Source organism: Leiobunum rupestre, chromosome 3 (genome assembly GCF_980474605.1).
Source record: "Leiobunum rupestre chromosome 3, qqLeiRupe1.1.hap1, whole genome shotgun sequence".
In the NCBI taxonomy this organism is placed as follows: Eukaryota; Metazoa; Arthropoda; class Arachnida; order Opiliones; family Sclerosomatidae; genus Leiobunum; species Leiobunum rupestre.
The window spans coordinates 64,688,599-64,709,866 of record NC_143386.1 but is presented as its reverse complement, the minus strand read 5'-3'; the positions used below and the strand labels follow the sequence as shown (position 1 = coordinate 64,709,866).

The window sequence follows — 21,268 nt, the reverse complement described above, 5'->3', positions numbered from 1 at the left end:
CAAGCGTCGCGATGAATTGGCGGATTTACGAAGGACAGTCACAAAGGTAATTTAGCATTTATAATGGTCCCGACGCTGCCCAAAGGTGACAGATTGGCCTTAAAATCTAAACTTGTGACATTTTCGAAATTTTCCTTAGAATCTCAATTGGTTGCGATTTGTTTGTGATTTTCTTTAAACTCTCAATTGGTTGAGATTTGTTTGAGATTTTCCTTAAAATCTCAATTTGTTGACATTTTCCTTAAAATCTCAATTTGTTGACATTTTCCTTAAAATCTCAATTTGTTGACATTTTCCTTAAAATCTCAATTTGTTGACATTTTCCTTAAAATCTCAATTTGTTGACATTTTCCTTAAAATCTAAACTTGTGACATTTTCGAAATTTTCCTTAGAATCTCAATTGGTTGAGATTTGTTTGAGATTTTCCTTAAAATCTCAATTTGTTGACATTTTCCTTAAAATCTCAATTTGTTGACATTTTCCTTAAAATCTCAATTTGTTGACATTTTCCTTAAAATCTCAATTTGTTGACATTTTCCTTAAAATCTAAACTTGTGACATTTTCCTTAAAATCTAAACTTGTGACATTTTCCTTAAAATCTAAACTTGTGACATTTTCCTTAAAATCTAAACTTGTGACATTTTCGAAATTTTCCTTAGAATCTCAATTGGTTGAGATTTGTTTGAGATTTTCCTTAAAATCTCAATTTGTTGACATTTTCCTTAAAATCTCAATTTGTTGACATTTTCCTTAAAATCTCAATTTGTTGACATTTTCCTTAAAATCTCAATTTGTTGACATTTTCCTTAAAATCTAAACTTGTGACATTTTCGAAATTTTCCTTAGAATCTCAATTGGTTGAGATTTGTTTGAGATTTTTCTTAAAATCTATACTTGTTGACATTTTCGAGGTTTCCCTTGAAATCTGAACTCGTTGGTGATTTTGAGATTTTCCTTAAAATATGAGATTGTTTAGATTTTCGAGGAGATTTTCCTTAAAATATGAGATTGTTTAGATTATCGAGGATATTTTCCTTAAAATATGAGATTGTTTAGATTATCGAGGAGGTTTTCCCTTAAATATGAGATTGTTTAGATTATCGATGAGATTTTCCTTAAAATATGAGATTGTTTAGATTATCGAGGATATTTTCCTTAAAATATGAGATTGTTTAGATTATCGAGGAGATTTTCCTTAAAATATGAGATTGTTTAGATTTTCGAGGAGATTTTCCTTAAAATATGAGATTGTTTAGATTATCGAGGATATTTTCCTTAAAATATGAGATTGTTTAGATTATCGATGAGATTTTCCTTAAAATATGAGATTGTTTAGATTTTCGAGGAGATTTTCCTTAAAATATGAGATTGTTTAGATTATCGATGAGATTTTCCTTAAAATATGAGATTGTTTAGATTTTCGAGGAGATTTTCCTTAAAATATGAGATTGTTTAGATTATCGAGGATATTTTCCTTAAAATATGAGATTGTTTAGATTATCGAGGAGATTTTCCTTAAAATATGAGATTGTTTAGATTATCGATGAGATTTTCCTTAAAATATGAGATTGTTTAGATTATCGAGGAGATTTTCCTTAAAATATGAGATTGTTTAGATTATCGAGGAGATTTTCCTTAAAATATGAGATTGTTTAGATTATCGAGGAGATTTTCCTTAAAATATGAGATTGTTTAGATTATCGATGAGATTTTCCTTAAAATATGAGATTGTTTAGATTATCGAGGAGATTTTCCTTAAAATATGAGATTGTTTAGATTATCGATGAGATTTTCCTTAAAATATGAGACTGTTTAGATTATCGATGAGATTTTCCTTAAAATATGAGATTGTTTAGATTTTCGGCCCCAACGCGAACTTGATATGTAACCGAGATATTTCTTAGCTTCAGTCTAATTTTAGCAAAAGCAATTCATTGGGCTTGGATCGAATTCCAGTAACCGCCTTTGGGAAAAGGTCGTGGAAATTAATGTCAAAAATCCCGCCCTAACTAATCGCTTAACCTAATTACCTTTTCTAATTACCAACAATTGGTTCGTCTTGGTGATGGACAAATTAAGAAGTAATTTCTCGTGTCTAGCAACTTTCCGACGTTCTTTGTGAGAAGCACACCGGCTGTTCCAAAATGGCAGGTAAGGACGAAACCAAAATTAACCTTTCTCGAGGGGTCGGACATTCAGAAAAATTCCCCTACCAACACCGAAGAGTACACAGATTAACCCAAAATCCACGAAACATTTCTACAATGGTTTTGTATTTTTTTAAATCAGGGATTTTTACACAAATGCGCAAAATCCGAAAATCTACATCATTCTTGACAAAATCCAACAGGAAAGTTCTCTAAAATACCAATTCATAGATTTTTTTCAAAAGTACAGCTGAATTTCCGATAAATATCCACAGATCTACCAAAAATATAAATTCATGGATTTTTTTCAAATACAACTGGATCCACAAATCCAGGAGAAAATATACAAATAAACGGAAAATGCAGAAATTTATAAATTCCAAGAGAAAAAAATCCACAAATCCAGGAGAAAATATACAAATACACGGAAAATGCGCAAATTTATAAATCCCAAGAATTGAAAATCCACAAATCCAGGAGAAAATAAACAAATAAACTAAACGGAAAATGCACAAATTTATAAATTCCAAGAGAAAAATCCACAAATCCAGGAGAAAATATACAAATAAACGGAAAATGCACAAATTTATAAATTCCAAGAGAAAAAATCCACAAATCCAGGAGAAAATATACAAATAAACGGAAAATGCACAAATTTATAAATTCCAAGATAAAAAAATCCACAGAAAATACAAATCCATTGATTGTTTGAATATTCAGTAGTAAAAATCCCAAAATCTAGGTGAAATTTTCTCGGATTTCGTACATTTTTTCCTGAATGTCCGGTCCTTTGCCTTTCATTCGTTTTCTATATTTTCTACTGACAAAAACAACTTTCTTCCAAAACCGTGACAAAACTTTCTAAAAGGTCACGTTAGAGTCACTTGATAGTCGAGACGACACCTTCAAAAGCCTTCGTCTTTATTTTACGGGGTGGGGCTGGAGATATTCCTTTGAAAAGATCCACACGCTTAAGCTTTCAGCGAACAAAAAATGGGCGGGTGGACTCGGTGCCATGGAGTCTTATATTTGTCTTTTAGCGGTCAGCCACTGATCAATACAGTGTCCGGACTCACGCAATTTCCGAATTTAAAGCGGATGACCTTGGTTTTGAAATATCTATAGGAAATATACGCGTCAGTGTCATCAATCCCCGCCTTAGAACTATGGCCGCCATATTCATTAAATTTCTCACGAATATTATTGCGCAAATATTGAAAAAGCAGAGTAGTATGTCCATCAATTTTAATATTTAAAGACGTCGCGAGAAACGTAGTAATAAAGGCCATTTCTTTGCCTTGAATTATGAGAAAAAAAACGTAATAAAAGCCATTCAAATTGATATTTCGCGTGTATGGTTAGTTGTTATAGTTATCGCGAACAGCGCTGGAGTATTTATTATGGTCACGGCTTTTATTCGCGATCCTAAAATAAACCGTTCCAACACGTTAAATAAAGGGAACTTTACGAAGAAAGTTGTTTTCGAGATATCCCATTCGTCGCTATCATTTTTGACATGTTGTCCCGTTTCGATTTCACAGAACGAGTAATTTACGCCCGTCGTCGAAAATCAACCAGTCTTTTCTATCCGGTCACTGGTGGGAAAGCGATCAGCGCCGAGACAGCGATCGTGAGTTCTTTTTTATTATTACGTCAGCGTTGCCAGTTCCTGAAACTCAAATTATCGTACCAGAACCAAAAAATATCGATTTCAGGAAACTGGCGATAAATTTGAATTTTGTGTGAAATTCTGACGTTAAACCATGGATAGTAGATTTTAGAGGATCGGTAAAAAGCCTGGTTTTTAGCCCCCGTAAACCAATCACACTAAGGGAGTCGGCCAAGGTTATTTGAAAAAAAAAAGTATCGCTAAGAGTGGACGATACTGTTCGAAAAAAGAAAAAAGATTAACACGAAGTACATTTTTACGCCAAAAGGTATTTTTTCACGTTTTTATAGATTAAATATGATATACTAAATATCAGTTGATAGTTTTTATTGCATTAAAAAAACCAAAATTTAAAATTACTAAAATATAAAGCGCAAAAAATTACGTAACAATATCAACCGCATTAGATTGTCATTTTGAAATTTTAACATCACGTGGTACAACGACTGTGGAAGGGTATCGAAAACCTGTCCTCTTAATTTACTGTCCATGGTTAAACTTGTGAAATAATTTTTTTTAATAACACTTAAAGTTCGACGGATTGAAATCTTATGTTTAAAAGTCGCAGTTTTCCAGTCAATTTAAAAATTATCGTACGCGCAAGGTGAATTATCGAAAAATATACCATTGAAAATATCGTACGTCCCAAAAATTTGGGTAACACTGTATCGCGTCAACAAAAAAATAAAGGCTGAAAAAATCGACAAACTGCTTGTACAAAGGAGTTAATTTCCAGGGTTTGCGCCAAAATTTTAGATCTTACAATAGTAATCAGCTTGGCTAATACCCTTGGCACCACCTTATTACCAAGTCATCTAGCCACTTATTATGCCTTTAAACAGGTGGCCGGGTTACAATGCGTAGGAGGGTGGTAGCAAGCCTATACAACAGCTCCCTACACTAACTATTACCGTTAACCTCTACAAGTTTTTATGAAGTGGAAACCGAAGAACTCGGGGGAAAACCCCTTAAACCAGTGGGGAGAGAACTTGCAAACTCAACGCGGAAGGAGTAGTTCCGAGTTTTCACCCAGTGCCACAAGTTGGGATCGAACCCGGCTCCTCTTGCTGCGAGGCGAAAGCGCTAACCACTCCGCCACCCCATAAAGTACTAGCACTGCGTAGCTTTGGCCATTGTGGCCATGTCAAATTTTTTAACTATAGGAAAGAGCGTGGGTGACGTACTAGCACGGAAAATTACCGAGGTCTTTTTCCGGATAAAAAGCGGAATTTTCGCCTAATTTTTTCGAATCAAAAATTAAAACTAAACTAGACTAGTCTAGAATATATAACAAAGTAATATATGTCTCAATTTTTTTTTCGATTTGCGGAAAATAAACAACCCTAGTAATTTTTATAATTTTTACATCTTAAAGGGACTAGGAACCAAATCGAACTTTAACAAATGGACGATCTTTAGTAAATAGTGATTTCGACCTTCAATATTGTGATTTTGAAAATATACTAAAATCTGATAGGAAAAATAACTATTATAAAACATGGCGATCTCGACCTTCTTTAGCGTGACAAACTTGGACGCCAATGTTTTAACGTGATTAGCGTTAATCAAGTGAAATTCGTTGTTCCGTTTTAAATATGGAAGTTCATACTCCCTTTAAGCCTAGTTTCCTTACTTTTAAAAAAACAGTTTCATCGATGGACAATGGAAGAAAGTATGTTTTTCCGAGACAAAATTTGGTTACGAAACGGATCTGAAAAATATCCTTAAAAATTGATTCGTGTTACAAAAAATACATAAAAAATCGTTGGTTAAGCTAATTATTACAAATATTTTCGTAATTTAAGTAATTAGGCAAGAAATTAGAAATTGATTACAAGCATATAGTATACATCCGCGATTTGGCGGGAAGTTAGCTCCCCTTGAAAAGTATTGTCTCGTCCCTGCGATGGTACAACCGTACAAGTTTCACTTTAAGGGCCTTCTCTCGTCGGAGATATATTGTTAACTTCGGATCTTACTAATGACTTAAATTTCCTTGGAAAACAGAATCTGCGGCAAATATTGTTCGGCAGTAGCATGCACGTGGGGCACAGTGACTGGTTAAAAGCGTCTTTTGCTTTCCAAGAACCCAATTCCCAGTTTCCGTACGGAGTCATTTCCAATAAAGTAATATGTTGAGCAAAAATCTAATTTCTACTTGGGGACAATGACTATGTGTGGACGACTCTTAGCGATGCTCCCAATCATCCTCCTTAATAATAATAATAATAAATAATCAGCTTGGCTAATAAACAAGGCACCACCTTAGGCCTAAGTCATCTATCGACTTTTAATGCCTTTAATTCAGGTGGCCGCGTTACAATGCGTAGGAGGGTGGTGGAAAGCCCTGCATGCCACGTGAGCCAACAGCTCCCTTACACTTACTATTACCGTTAACCGCAACAAGTTTTTATGGAAGGGGAAACCGAAGAACTCGGGGAAAAACCCCTTAAACCAGTGGGGAGAAAACTTGCAAACTCAACGCGGAAGGAGTTGCCCCGAGTTTTAACCCGCCAACTCATTGGTTCCCTTAAAAGCAAGGATCCTATATGTTAGAAGGATATGAGGCGAGGGATGAAAAATGGCAGCGCCGTCGGTGGGTCATGGGCGATAGAGAATCCGTCTTTAGATTCCGTCAAAGACAAAACATGGAGGAAGCACCGCCAAAATTTGTCCTTGAGGGAATAGAAACAAGACGTCCCACATTTAGAGGCTCTCTTAATATCGACGGCGCTGCCGGCGTTTTGAAAACACGGGCTGGCCGGAGGGATACCTATCCTTCTAACATATAGGATCCTTGCTAAAAGTGACGTCTTCCGACGCGATTGAAGCGCAAGCCGGTTCCGTTTTTCCTTCCCCCACTCTTTCCGAAAGAAAATTCGCCAACGGTGCCGTCGTCTAAATATAGTTATCATCCCTTCTAATAATACAGGGTGTTAACTGAAAACGATACAAGGACAATAACTCGAAATGTATTTTAGCTAGGAATTTGAAACTTCAAGGGCACATAGAACGTGCAGGGAGTCACTTGACAACGGAAATTTCCATGACCCTAAACCATGTCTTCAAGGTCATTTAAAATTTATTTAGAGAACCATTAGAAAAGTGTTATCCTTTTAATTTTAGGTGTAAATAATTTTTGTCTAAATCCATGGGTTCTCGAGATAAACTTTGAATGACCTTGAACCATGAGTTGAATGTCTCAGAGTTTACAAATTCTAAAGACACCATTCCCGATGAGTATGTCTAGCAAATTTTGATACTCTAGCATGAGTACTGTTCGAGTTAATAGCCCTTCAACGTGGGGTCTGGTACATTATTTTCATCACGTCCTGTTTTTATCTAAATTCCCTAGACTTGTTATTGGTCAAATTAGGTGGTTTCAAAGTTATTTACACCTAAAATGTGAAGGGGAACACTTTTCTAATTGAAACCAACTTTGTATGGTTCTCGAGATAAATTTTAAATGACCTTGAAGACATAGTTCAAGGTCATGGTCATTTCCGTTGTCAAGTGACCCCCTGCACGTTCTATGGGTCCTGAAAGTTTCAAATTCCTAGCTAAAACACATTTGGCACTGTATCGTTTTTGGTTAACACCCTGTATAGTAACCAGAAACTAAAATATCTTGCCATTTTCAGATGACAACGAAACCAGTATTAATGGTGGTTCAAGCTTACATTGTCCGGCATTTACTATTTCATACCAGAGCAGCAGGTTCGAGCCCTGGTGGTCACCCTGACAGGTGTATTAACGCGATTAACTAATATCATAAGTAACATAAAATATAAAAGTATAACACTGAACGATTTCGATTAGTGATAGTGCGTCTGGGAAACTCCCACCTTACAAAATTACTATCAGGTTAAAAGTCACAAAGCTGACTTAGCCCATACCCCAATAAAATGTAAAACCAGAATCTGTAAATAAAAAAATTGATTTTATTTGATTTGATAACGTTAAATATGAGGGAAAACGTGTCATACTTTAGTATGTTACCAAAAATAAATAATATTACATACATATTATTAATTTTTGATGTTACTTATGCTAATACCAAAAGTGACATAAGACCCAAAAGTGTGTCAGCTGTACCTTCGCGCCTATTAAATTTTCTAGTGAGACCTAGTCACACTATAGACTACATAACCTACTAGTTGGAATAGTACTATCAACTTTATATTTAGTCTACAGCAGCGGTTCCCAATTTATTTTTGCTATGGAACCCTAAATTATCCGCCTAATTCTGGCGGAACCCCAACTAATTTTTTTTACTCATCTTAAACTCTTGACACAAACAAAGATGGCCGCATTGCGAATTCTCGGAACCCCTGTGACCCTTTTACGGAACCCCAGGGTTCCGCGGAACACCTTTTGGGAACCGCTGGTCTCCAATCTGGCGCGATTTTATCTCTTCGATTTACTCGCCCGTAGACATACGTTCTAAAACGCCTCACTCGGCGGCGCTGGAGTACCTCGATTTTGATGACGTGTTTTCCGACCCCACTTTTGTTTCCCTGTTTTACTTTGCGACAAACTCTCATTAACTACTATACCGTTCTGACACACTTTTGGGTCTTATGCTACTTTTGCTAATACTAAAATGTTTCGAAAAACTAACCATAAATGATGTTTGTCAGAGATGCAATGTACCCTTCTAAAGGTAGGCAGCAGGAAGTACTCTGTCAAGCTTTGGTGGACATCATTTGGAGGGCTAGTCTCGAAAGGGGTGTCGCTACAGTCTGCTTACCAAATGACACCGTCAACGTTCAGAAAGACCACAATTATTTCCCAGATGGAATTACTGAAAAAGTTAATATTGCCCATTTAAATAATTCTACCAGGAAACTATAGAGGTATACACTGGGTATGTCTAATAGCGTTTTCCATTTGACTGCTCTCGAGCACTCTAGATCGCTCTGATCAACATTTTATGTTCCATTAGCGTGCTCGGATCTGCTCCGATCAAGTTTCGCGTGTTCCATTTCGCGCTCTCGAGTGCTCCGAGATCGTACAAAACCGATCTGCCGATTTCGACAGATCAACGGATCGAGATCGAGATCGGAGCAAATTTTCGCGTGTTCCTTTTAGATTTTTTGGCAAAATGGCAAATTACAAGCAGACGAAAAACAAGAAAGGGCGGGAATATGTTCATGGAATGTTCCATTTGCGGTTTTACTCTAGTCGATTGGGGCGAGATCTATGACGCGAGAGACAGATTCGGAGCGAATCTTGAGCAATCAAATGGAAAACGCTATAACGTTCCATTGGGACGGTGATACGAAAGGTCGTCGAGAAAAGGCGGGGCTTAACTACGTCAAGTGTAAGACGTAACACGACATTTCAAATTCATTGGCTCGAGGTTTGTCGCGAAAAGAATGCGTCGTCATGGTAACAAATAGGCGATCTTCCCGCGCAAAATAGGCTTATTAAACAATGGATTTAAAAACCTCAATTTGTTACCGTACTTAATATTTTGAAGTAATTATGATGTTCTTCGCGAAAGAAGTGTAGTGATACCTAATTTCAGGTATTTGTATGGTTATAAAAGAGATAATCAGGTAATAATATAATAACCATGACTAGGCTTAATGACGAGTTTTCGTCGAATTAGGGTAGCGAGGCGCGAGAGTTTTTCTCGTGAGTTTTCCCGCTTTAAGACACACCCGTTTCTAGGAGCTTCATCGCGGCCGTAAAAATCTTCCTTAGACATTCCAAGTGTTACTACCTATATAGTTTCCTGATTCTACCGATGTGTAATTTACCAATATTTTAAAACAGCTCCTGGTCTTTGATTTTGCCAAAGTGGACGAACTACGACACTTCCTAATAAAATATTTGTATTTGGTAATATAATATAATAAAATTTTACAAATATCGATAATCATTTAAGTTTTAATATTATATGGTAGTTCCAACAAGAATCAGGTCCGGGAGTACTTTTACTCGTATACAGCGTTATGTTATCAAGAGGCATTGAAAGGTACGGTTTTGATTTGAAATTATAATCATCGAGAAATATTAAAATTTAATGAAATATTTCTGACAGAATGCTGGAGGACATGACGGAAGATTTCACGCAATTACTGACTTCAATGGCGGAAACTACGAGAGCATTAGTTAACTTGGTCCTAACCGGGAGGGCAACTCCATACCTTCACAATGGCACCTTATATATTGGAAGTTTGCAAAAAATGGTAAGGGTTCTACATTTAATGGAAGCAAAGATAATATCGAGGGGCAGATCACTAAGCTTGATAGTGGTCTAATAATCAGGCTTAAATGATTAAAAATTTAATCATGATTAAACATTTTAAAAACGATTTAATCAATATAATCACGATTTATTTAAAATTTGTAATCACGATTTAATCAATTTAATCTTTCCAATCTCGATTTCATATTTTAATTAATTAGTAGTCTAATTTTTAATATCAATGAACTTAATAAAATACCTCAAAATACCTCGTAAATTACTATATCGAGTAAATATACAATAATTTTAATCACATTAATCACGATTTAATAATTTTAATATTGATTTTATAATTTTAATCATTTTAATCGAGATTTAATCCTTTCAATTACGATTTAATCATTTCAATCATGATTAAATCCGATTTTATCATTTGAGGGTGACCTAATAATCATGCTAGTGATCTGCCCATAGAAATTATAGAGCTCGTACCCTAGATTCGAAATAACTGCCTCAGGCATAGTCAATAGCGTTTACCCACTTCTCGCCGGAACTCAGAAAAAAATAGCTCCATAGTTACCATGCTAACAATTACCAAGTAATTGTAGATAAGCACACGGTCCATTTTGATGACGAACTGTTCGCGCAACAGCGCGTCATCGAAGTTGGCCGTCATAGGACAATACAGTGACCGATGGAAGTCGATTTTTCAGAGGTCAAGTGCCGGAAGTGGGTTACAAAACCGGATACTCCCTAAAATGCATAGGTGGCATAGTTGGCACAGTTCCGGCATAGGTAGATTTCCTACCGTAAACATTGCTACTATAGCAAGTAAACCAAGGAGCGGAATCACTATTTATAAGGCCTTGTTGTTTTGTATCAGGCATAGCTCTTTTTGCAGATCGGCATTGCTCTGAAATAACGTTTCGTATTATATATCTTTATATATATGTATTATCCTCTGGCATAGCTCCCTAAAATCGACCGACGCGACATCGGCCCACGAGAAACGTGGCGGTTTGGATTCGCCAAACCTATAGCGCGATTCCGAAGGGGGATCGAAGTCTTCGCCGAGTAATGTCGCCTGACGGTGACGCTCCCCCCAACCCCATACTAAAAAATGCTATGGGCCATCTATAACGCAACCTAGAGGACAGCACAAAGCCTTACGCACCAGGTAAAGTTGGGCGTGGAATGTATTCTATCCCTACGAACCTCGACAAAAAGAGCTATGCCTGATACAAAACAACAATGCCTTAGAAATAGTGATTCCGCTCCTTGGTGTACTTGCTATAGTAGCAACGTTTACGGTAGGAAATCGACCTATGACGGAACTATGCCACCTATGCATTTTAGGGAGTAGCATAAACCGCCAATCACTCAATCAGAAAGCTCTCTGAATTCGAATCTAGAGCCATCTGATTCTTTCCCCTTATGTATCAGAAAAAGCGTAACAGTTGTTGAACGATTTTTACTTCTTCCGGTTGTGACGTCACGATAGGTATCGGAAGGATATCAAATTAGCCTGTTCTACGAGCAGGTTTTTCTGATATGTTTAAAAAATATAACGCGCACGTAGAAGATTTCTGCTGGCAGCCATTTTGATTGATTCGTTTTAAACGGATTTTGAGAGTTTTGGCGTTCAACAACCATTTACGTCACGATAAGCAAACAGTAACGCCATAAGCCTATCATAAGGTACCCATAAGCAAAGGTCTAGGCCAAATTTTTGACGATCACATACCCGTTATTAGGAGGTAGGTATTAAAAATCTGCACCTCCTAGTGGTTACGTCCTCAACTATGCATTTCTGAAATAATTTCCCGAAATGCATTATGAATGCGCACGAGCCGTGCGCGAAAGTTTTTAACCTTGGCTACGTTCAGCGGGACTCAGCGGACTCAGCGCTGAGCGTTGAGCTTACTGTACGCTTTTTTTAACTTCCGGTTTCTACGTCATGTTGCTCAACGAAGTCAGCGGTCGGAGGAGCAGGTTTTTCCGTTGCTCATCGGTGTCCTGACGTCATTCGATAAAGTTAAAGGAGGGGTAGCAGACGATATTTTGTTCGTTAAGTCAGCGAACTTTAAATCGTACAACAACTTTTAGATTTTTGTGACGTAGCGTTGATTAAAAGAACTCAACGATAACTCAGCGGTTTTTCTCCGTTGATAGTTGTTGAACGCAGCCCTTATAGCGTTTTCCATTCGATTGCTCAAGATTCGCTCTGAATCTGTCTCTGACGTCATAGATCTCGCCCCAATTGACTAGAGTAAAACCGCAAATGGAACATTCCATGAACATATTCCCGCGCTTTGTGGTTTTTCGTCTGCTAGTAATTTGAATTTTCGTATCTTGGTCTGTCATTTTTCCAAAAAATCTAAAAGGAACACGCGAAAATTTGCTCCGATCTCGATCTCGATCCGTTGATGATCCGTTGATCGGCAGATTGGTTTTGGGCAATATCGGAGCACCCGAAAGCGTGAAATGGAACACGTGAAACTTGATCGGAGCAGATCCGAGCACGCTAATGGAACATAAAATGTTGATCAGAGCGATATAGAGTGCTCGAGAGCAGTCAAATGGAAAACGCTATTAGAACCACGCGGGAGAAATCTCCGCCGCGAGCCCTTAGCACCGTAGCCAAGGCTTATTCGCAGTTTTATCGCTTTAAAACTTAAAATTAACACTTATCTTGGCAAAATGATTCATCAGTACCTAAAACTGGCTATTAGAAATAAGAGTTGTGTTTATGAAGGTATTTATTTTTCAAATTTGAGATTTAGACGCGTTTTGTGTGGCATTTTTCAACCCGAGCGTGGCTGCTCTACCAAGTAAGACAATATTTTAGATGTAGAAATTTTGAAAAAGAAGATATCGCTACTGCCCTATCGTCGTATCTTAATTTTCTTCTCTCCAGGACAACGCCGCTACCATGGGCCCCTATGGTAGACCTTTGGGTATTAGCCTAGCCTAGCTGACCCTTATGATAGGCTTATGGTAACGCAAACAGAAGTATCGGATTATTTTACGATTGCTGAACGCAGCCTATAAGGTACGGAATTATACAGGGTGTCCACTAAAAAACGATCCAGAGCTAATAATCAAAAGGCTATTTTTCCCAGATCGTATAGCACACGCAGAGGGTCTTAGCATAGACTAAGAAAGGTTTCACAAGGACATTTCGCGCGCGAATTTAGGACCATGTAAAGTCTCAGCACGGGAGGGCGCCACGTATATCAAAATGCTGGTGCGAACCAAATTCAAAGGACTCAAATATTATTCTTATTAGCACGTGTTTTAGAAATTAGATGTGATACACGTGAGGTACTATATGGGTTTGAAAATAATATGCACGTGATCACCACTTTCTTAAAAATCCGCTGGGCGCGCGGCCGTTCGCACCATTAACGAAGTCGGGGGGTCTCGCGCCGCCGGTTATACAGGAAAAAGCTAAGGGGGGTCACACGCGAAATGTCCTTGTGAAACCTTTCTTAGTCTATGGTCTTAGATTATACAAAACTTAATAACCTTGAACTATATCCTCAAGGTCAATCAAATTCTATCTCGAGACCCGTTGGGCTTAGAGAATCGATGTAAATTGGCCAATAGTAAGCCAAGAATATAAACACCAAAAACAAGGTGATAAATAAAAATGTTCAATGACTATTTATAAACATAAAAATATATTTAAACTAAAATCAAATTAGGTCGGTAGAAAACAATTAGGATCTAAAAAGTGATGGCGCACACTTTTCGAATTGGAACCGGCCTTCCAAACCTAACGGTTTTCGAGATACATTTTGAATGACCTTGAAGACATGGTTCAGGGTCAAATAAATTTTAATAGTCTTATATATTGTACCAGAGTGAACTTGTCCGGAAAATGTCGATGCCGTAGCACAAGTACTTTCTAAATTATTAACACCTAAGCATGATCTCTTGGACATTTTTATTTGTGACTTCCTTGTTTTTGATGTTTATTTTGTTGGCTTCCTATTGGCCGATTTTCATCGGTTCAAAGTCACTTTGATATAAAATGCGGTGGCGCACACCTTTCTAACTGGAACCAAGTCTCTAAGCCCAACGGCTGTCGAGATAGATTTTGAATGACCTTAAGGAGATGGTTCAAGGTTATTAAGTTTCGTATCATCTATTGCCCCCTGTGCGTGCTATGCAATCTGAAAATATCTAATTCCTAGGAAAAATAGCTTTTCGATTCAGTGGCGGAGTAAGGGGGCTAGGCTAGGCTAGGCTAATACCCAAGGCACCACCCTAGGCCTAAGTCATCAAGCGACTTTTAAAGCCTTTAATTCAGGTAGTCGGGTTACAATGCGTAGGAGGGTGGTGGCAAGCCCTGCAAGCCACGCGAGCCAACAGCTCCCTTACACTAACTATTACCGTTAACCTCAACAAGTTTTTATGGAAGGGGAAACCGAAGATCTCGGGCGAGGGGGTGATCCACCCCGGGTGCCAGGATAGCTCGGGGTGCCATTTGCCTGTCAAAAAGTTCGGTAGGGTGGCGGGCCATAGCTAGGCAGGGGTGGGCGAGGAGGCCGCCCCGCCGACGAAACATTGTTTCGATTATTAGCTCTCGATCGTTTTTAAGTGGACACCCTGTATATTATCTTTGATGGAAGGAATATCCTTCACCTAAGTTATCTTTGCACAGGCTAAACCCAGAATTGGTATTACTCTACGAAATGAAGTTGGCTTCCTATCATGGGATCGTGTTGACGACATGGTTAAACAAGTATGTATATCTTGTATTAGTATTTATCTTGAGTTATCTAACCTTCAAGTTACACTTTGAATTAGATTGGTTCACGTTTGAAAACCCCAACGTTGCCTATTTGGGTGACCTGCGCTAATGGCAGCTACGGAGTACTTTTCAATCCTAACCGTGATTTGGTTCGTGATCATCGTGCAGAACACAGATTTGATTTACACTACTACAATGGAGCTGCTAGTCAAACCACACCAACAATTCTCAGCATTGGTAAACATTCCGATATACATTTAAAATTACAAACAAGTTTAAGGGCAACGCAAGTGGCCATGTAGGGGGGCTCTTGATTTGGAACTATGTTTTCTTCTAAAAGTCGTAAGTTGGTTTTCCAAAGAGGATTTTATACCGCGCGGAAACCTTATTCTCCTTGGTATAGCCACGTGGTGCAATTTAGATCTCATTCGCGAATTTTTATATTTTTTAGTCTTACACGAGCCGTATAGGCTCTTATTAGTCTTATACGAGCCGTATAGGCTCTTAGTAAGACTCCTGGTCTCGCTCCGTTGTCCGCCGCCGCCGCCGCCGCCGCCGCCGCCGTAGGCATGACACGGCACGGTAGAAATCATACTAAACTTAGAAGAATCCTCGCACGCGATTGCGAATAACAGTCACGCGAGGAAATCAGCCTCTAGAAGTAACAATCAAAAGCTAGAAGAATCTTCCTACAACTCATAGAGAAAGAGACACGGGAGAGCACGTGACACACAAGAGAGGACGCGGGAATCGTCACTACGTCTAGACTGGCGCTGGGGTAGAGCTGTACCGCGAAATGTCTGGGGAGAGGACGCGGGAATCGTCACTACGTCTAGACTGGCGCTGGGGTGGAGCTGTACCGCGAAATGGCTGGGGAGAGGACGCGGGAATCGTCACTACGTTTAGACTGGCGCTGGGGAATAGTAGTTTAATTATACTCCGCGAGCTTACTGTATCGAGTTTCAAACTCGATACAGTAAGCTCGTGTAAGACTATTATTTGGGTCACGTGACCCACTTGTTTAGCTCAACACCAACATGGAAGAATAATTCTACCATGACACCAACGAACCGAGGATTTTAGGCTTAGCTTAATTTATTTATTATGGGGAAAAGAACTGAGTTAATTTCCGAGATTTTGACGTTGATATTTTCGATTTAACAATGTTTTGGAAAAAATTATTGGCCAATTGAATATTTTAAATTAAGGAGGTTGAAACATTAGGCCTTGGACGCGGTATATCTCTGCCGCTAGCCTCACACACTTGGCCCTATATCCAGTCTCCCTTAACAATTTCCAAATCATTATACCCCGACAGAATATTTATCTTTGTTTTATAACATTGGTATAAAGGATCCGATTTGTTGGTAACCTCGAAAACTTCACTTTCCTCGAAATGCATGGATTATGCTATCGTATAAGAACCGCGAGAGCCGCATTTATACAAAATAAATTCGGCAAATATGGTTCTGCTTTTTTTACAGAGGAAATGGCTATGACAGATAGCGCATGCGCAGTCGTTCTTTTCATCTATTAGATAATTTACCCCCTGCATGGCCACTTGCGTTGCCCTTTAACAACCAGGATTATTGCCTGGGCCAAGGCTTAAAGGGGCTCCAAAGTTCAGAGGGGAAAAAAAAGAAAATTGAGCATGCTTTTCATTCCCCCCAACCCCTCACTCAGCCTTGACAGAGGCGGGCAAAGTCAACCGTAAATTTCGCACTTTACTGACTTTACACACATTTTGCCACCGAACTTTGGAGCCCCTTTAAGATCGAAAATCTTCCAAATTATCTAAGATCGTTATAGTAAAGTTGAGATCCCTTCAGACAGAATTCTTTGATCCAAATCGTAATCCTAGCTTTCAATATATCCCACACGTTAACGCTTTAGTATTAGAGAAATTAACGATATTGCAAACATCGCTAAAATAATCCACACGGCTTACAACACCGAACTAGAAGCCTCGGAAGCGACACCTATCTAATAGCGTTTTCCATTTGTCTGCTCTCTAGCACTCTATATCGCGCTGATCAACATTTTATGTTCCATTAGCGTGCTCGGATCTGCTCCGATCAAGTTTCGGGTGTTCCATTTCGCGCTCTCGGGTGCTCCGAGATCGCCCAAAATCGATCTGCCGATTTCGACAGATCAACGGATCGAGATCGAGATCGGAGCATATTTTCGCGTGTTCCTTTTAGATTTTTTGGCAAAATGGTAGACCAAGACGCGAAAATTCAAATTACTAGCAGACGAAAAACAACAAAGCGCGGGAATATGTTCATGGCATGTTCCATTTGCGGCTTTACTCTAGTCGATTGGGGCGAGATATATGACGTCAGAGACAGATTCAGAGCAAATCTTGAGCAATTGGGGGATCTTAAAATTCATTTTGCGCGTGAAAATTCACCGCCATGTTAGGGTCATTGAGTTGGGAATATTAATCTAGACGTCCAATCAAAACGTCAAATTTCAGTATTTCGCGAAACAAGTTTTTAAAAATAAGAAAACTGCCGTCTGCTCCCAAAAACGAAAAAACTTTATCATTCTACCCGTGGCGCCGTCTATCTCTCAATGATTCGTTCAAATAAGACGTGTTTTCCGGCAAAATTTTTTTTTTCCAAAATAATGGATGGCGCCACGGGCAGAGCAGGAAATAAGAAATTAAAGTTATCGGACATTTGTCCAGTGACCCCCCTCATTTAAAAAATTTTATCGGACATTGTCCAATAATTTTACGTTTTTTTATTTTGTAGAAAAAACATTCCCAGTTTATTGAAAAAGTTATCGGACAAATGTCCAATGACCCCCCTAAGATTTTGAAAAAGTTATCGGACATATGCAAAATTTATCGGACAATGTCCAGTGTCCTGTGCTTATTTCATGCCCTGGCCACGGGTCATATGATAACGTTTTCTCGTAATTTTCAAAAACTTGTTTCGCGGGGAGCAGATTTGATTGGATCTCTAGATTAATATTCCCAACTATATGGTTAGGGTATAAAAGCAAGATAATAAGCCTGCTATACCTCACAATGTAAAGGTACTGTCACGCGCAAAAACGTAATTTTGAAATCGGTCCATCTAATTCGTCATTAACTAACGGCGCTAAAATTTAAAATCCTTTTCGCACATGGCCTGTTAGTATTTCATCATTTTTTCCTTAACTTTCACGTAGATACAAGACATAACAAAATTTCTGAAGAATACGGTACACCGGCCCTAGAGAAACTGATATTAACAAAGTAATGTGAAAACTAGTAATAAACAACCTTAATAATCAAGATGAATTAAAGACGTCTTTAAAATACAGGTGGCAAGGAGCAAAAATTACATGGAGTGGTATTTCACCTCTTACATGAATCTCAAACTAAAAATTGACGATTATTCCTATATAAAGAGTGCCTCAAAAAAATGGAAATAAATAAACTTAGTAATCCCATCAATATTATGAAACAATGAATTTAAATTTTGTAACTTATTTTTAGAAAAGGTGTTAGAGTCACTATTAGAAAATGAATGGAATTAACTGCAATAAAGGTTTATTGTAACAAAAATATAACCATTTTTGATGGTACATACACCGTAAATTTGTACATATAATGTGTAAAATGTATCAATTCAAGTATATAAAAAATATTATTCATAAAATTTAACAAGATGAGCATTTTTTGGCACATTGTCACCCACTTTAAATAATACTCTTTCAACTTTTCCATCTTTAGGGGCTTTGATAACATACTGGGTGAGATAATTTGCATTAGGCAAGAGAATAAAATTATAAAAAGTAGGAATAAAAGGTTTTAAGAGACTACCTCCATTTTCATTGCAATCATGACCAGAACCGGGTCTCCCTCTTTCACTTCATCACCGTCTTTGACCATGACTTTTTCTATAACACCAGGCATAGGGGCAATGGCCCCTTGATCGGAACGGATTGACTTTTGAGATGTTAGGAATTTTGGCATTGGAATTGAAAATTCGTAGCTAGAGTCCTTCAATTGTAAAAGAAAACCACTTTTTTCTCTATAAACAATCATAATAGTAAGGACGAACCTGATTGAAAATATGCAATTGGTTGTTACCAATCACAACTCTAGATTTACAGCTATTTCCATTAACGAACGTTATTAATTCATCAGAATCGCCAGTTGAGCTAAGATTCCCAGTAACAGTGTACGATTTGTCTTTTAAATCAATACAATATTCTCCATTGCTTTCGTAATGAACTACAAACTGTACATCTAAGACATAAATTGATTTAAATTTTGATAATTAGCATTCATTTAGAAGAATGTTATCTTACTTTGATCTTTATGATTCAATTCCATTTTACGGGCAAAAGTTGTATTGGTTCTAAAGCTATCCATCAATGAAAATGGTGAAAAGGGGTCTAGAGTTGGAAAAAATTTTCAGTTTTGTTTTTTTCTCTGCGCTTAATAATATCTCACCAAGAGATGATAAACTAGAGCTAATTCCTCGCTTTCGTTCATCTAAAATAATTCCCAAAGCAGCCTGGCAAATAATCGTATCAGAAACAGTTCTTTCGGGAAATAGTTGAGACTGGTGTTGGGGAATGAAGTCAGTGTGAACATTTCCCAAAACAAATTCCTTATGAGCAGCTAGATCCATCAGAAAGTTGACATTCGTATTCAGTCCCACAATCTGTCAGAGATAAACAAATAAGAACCCAAATTTCCTTCATATTGGGCATACCTACATTGTATTGAGATAAGCACTGACGGAGTTTTCTTAGTGCCGAATCTCTATCAGGTCCCCATACTACTAGTTTGGCAATCATGGGGTCGTAATGAATAGAAACTTCATCACCTTCCCTCACTCCAGTTTCTATTCTAACAGTTTCCGATGGTTCCGGTGTACTAAGGTGCAATAAAGGTCCTGCACCTGGCATAAAACTGTTATTAGGGTCTTCCGCATATATTCTAGCTTCAAATGAATGCCCATTCAGTGGAATGTCCAGTTGTTTCAGAGGCAGCTTTTCTCCAGAAGCAGCTAAAAGTTGCCAATGCACTAAATCAGTTCCAGTAATCATTTCAGTTACAGGATGTTCAACTTGAAGACGCGTATTCATTTCCATGAAGTAAAATTTTTGATTCGAGTCCATAATAAATTCGACAGTTCCAGCTCCAACATAATTAACCGCTTTAGCTGCGCGAACCGCTGCTTCTCCTAATTCCTTCCTAACGGCTGGGGTCAAACCAGGCTAATTTAAAGAAAAGGTAAAAATTACAATCATTAAAAGTAGGATTAGTATTATGAAACCTACAGCTGGAGCTTCTTCAATAACTTTTTGGTGTCTTCTTTGAACACTGCAGTCTCGCTCAAAAAGATAAACATAGTTGCCATGTTGATCTCCAAAAACTTGTACTTCTACATGTCTATAATTTGTTTATTAGGTTACAACAATGGGACTTGCCATAAAAAAAATTAAAATTAACCTAGGTGTTTTGACAAATTTCTCAATGAGCATGACATCATCACCAAATGATTTTGTGGCTTCTCTACGGGCAGATTCTAGTTCGGGCTGAAAATCTTTCTCAGTCAAGGCTATTCTCATTCCTTTTCCTCCACCCCCACGTACAGCTTTAATCATAACAGGAAAGCCAATTTTTTGTGCTTCTGAAAGTAGTTTTTGATCACTCTGGTCTTCTCCATGGTACCCTTCTATAATAGGAACTCCAGCTTTTGACATAATAGCTTTAGAAGTACTGTAATTTAACTAGACATTTTGTAAAATCACCATTATAAAACAGTATATCTGATTAATACCTCTTAATTCCCATATCTCGAATAGCAGAAGCAGGAGGTCCAACAAATATAATTCCCAATTTTTGACATAGTTCTGCAAATTCAGTGTTTTCAGAAAGGAATCCATACCCAGGGTGGATCGCTTGGGCTTTGGAAAATTTGGCAACTTCAATAATTTTGTCTTTGTTTAGATAACTTAGTTGAGAGGAAGCTGGACCAATGTTATAGGCTTCATCTGCCTGTACATAATGCAATGATATTAAATCGTTAAAAACATAAAATAAGTTTAATTGGTACCATGGCAACATGCATTGAATATCTATCAGCATCACTATACACAGCAACTGTCTTGATTCCTAGTTTCTTGGATGTTTTCATAACTCGACAGGCTATTTCTCCTCGATTCGCTATTAAGACCTTCTCGATGGGATGTTTCACCACTAAATATTTAAATATTTTCATATACTGCTAGTATTTATAGGATTATAAATCACTTACCTGTTGATAATTGAATTTTCCATTGCTTCCAGTAAAATCCTTTCCTATAATAAGTTGAATTATATTAATATGATATTTTGATATTAAGTATAATTAATTTCATTATAAATAGAAACTTAACAATTCGGATTTCCGAAACAAATGTGCAACACGGATAGAGGCTGCCATATTTATGAGGATTTAGTCTTACCACTACCTTTAGCCTGCTCTCGAGCTGTTTATGGTCTAG

General features: G+C 37.7%; 2 protein-coding genes across 2 annotated transcripts; one reads left to right on the top strand and one right to left on the bottom strand.

The window, feature by feature from the left end:
• Positions 1–2,023: 2,023 nt before the first annotated feature.
• LOC149954259 (inactive ubiquitin carboxyl-terminal hydrolase MINDY-4B-like) lies at positions 2,024–18,318 on the top strand. The gene is made up of 12 exons (XM_090169013.1): positions 2,024–2,153; positions 3,691–3,779; positions 5,826–5,945; positions 7,460–7,563; positions 8,459–8,630; positions 9,600–9,665; positions 9,731–9,801; positions 9,868–10,015; positions 14,684–14,764; positions 14,830–15,010; positions 17,951–18,017; positions 18,086–18,318. Exons 1-12 carry the CDS (start codon positions 2,147–2,149, stop codon positions 18,132–18,134), a joined length of 1,155 nt encoding a protein of 384 aa, XP_090025139.1. The 5' UTR covers positions 2,024–2,146; the 3' UTR covers positions 18,135–18,318.
• Positions 18,298–21,218, bottom strand: Mccc1 (Methylcrotonoyl-CoA carboxylase 1). Its single transcript, XM_090169012.1, has 12 exons — positions 21,161–21,218; positions 21,040–21,083; positions 20,839–20,981; positions 20,563–20,780; positions 20,232–20,501; positions 20,060–20,171; positions 19,493–19,996; positions 19,224–19,437; positions 19,079–19,165; positions 18,829–19,016; positions 18,588–18,767; positions 18,298–18,513 (listed from the first exon to the last, which is right to left on the bottom strand). Exons 1-12 carry the CDS (start codon positions 21,205–21,207, stop codon positions 18,412–18,414), a joined length of 2,109 nt encoding a protein of 702 aa, XP_090025138.1. The 5' UTR covers positions 21,208–21,218; the 3' UTR covers positions 18,298–18,411.
• Between the last annotated feature and the right edge of the window lie 50 nt (positions 21,219–21,268).

Excerpts from the sequence above, each read along its gene's own strand:
- LOC149954259 (XM_090169013.1), top strand. Across the intron at positions 7,564-8,458 it reads CCTGGTGGTCACCCTGACAG|AGATGCAATGTACCCTTCTA; the intron begins GTGTATTAACGC and ends GATGTTTGTCAG. Across the intron at positions 8,631-9,599 it reads CAGATGGAATTACTGAAAAA|CTCCTGGTCTTTGATTTTGC; the intron begins GTTAATATTGCC and ends ATTTTAAAACAG.
- Mccc1 (XM_090169012.1), bottom strand. The coding sequence starts at position 21,207 with ATGGCAGCCTCTATCCGTGTTGCACATTTGTTTCGGAAATCCGAATT. Across the intron at positions 20,502-20,562 it reads CGAGATATGGGAATTAAGAG|TACTTCTAAAGCTATTATGT; the intron begins GTATTAATCAGA and ends GTTAAATTACAG. Across the intron at positions 18,768-18,828 it reads AATTGCATATTTTCAATCAG|GACTCTAGCTACGAATTTTC; the intron begins GTTCGTCCTTAC and ends TTACAATTGAAG.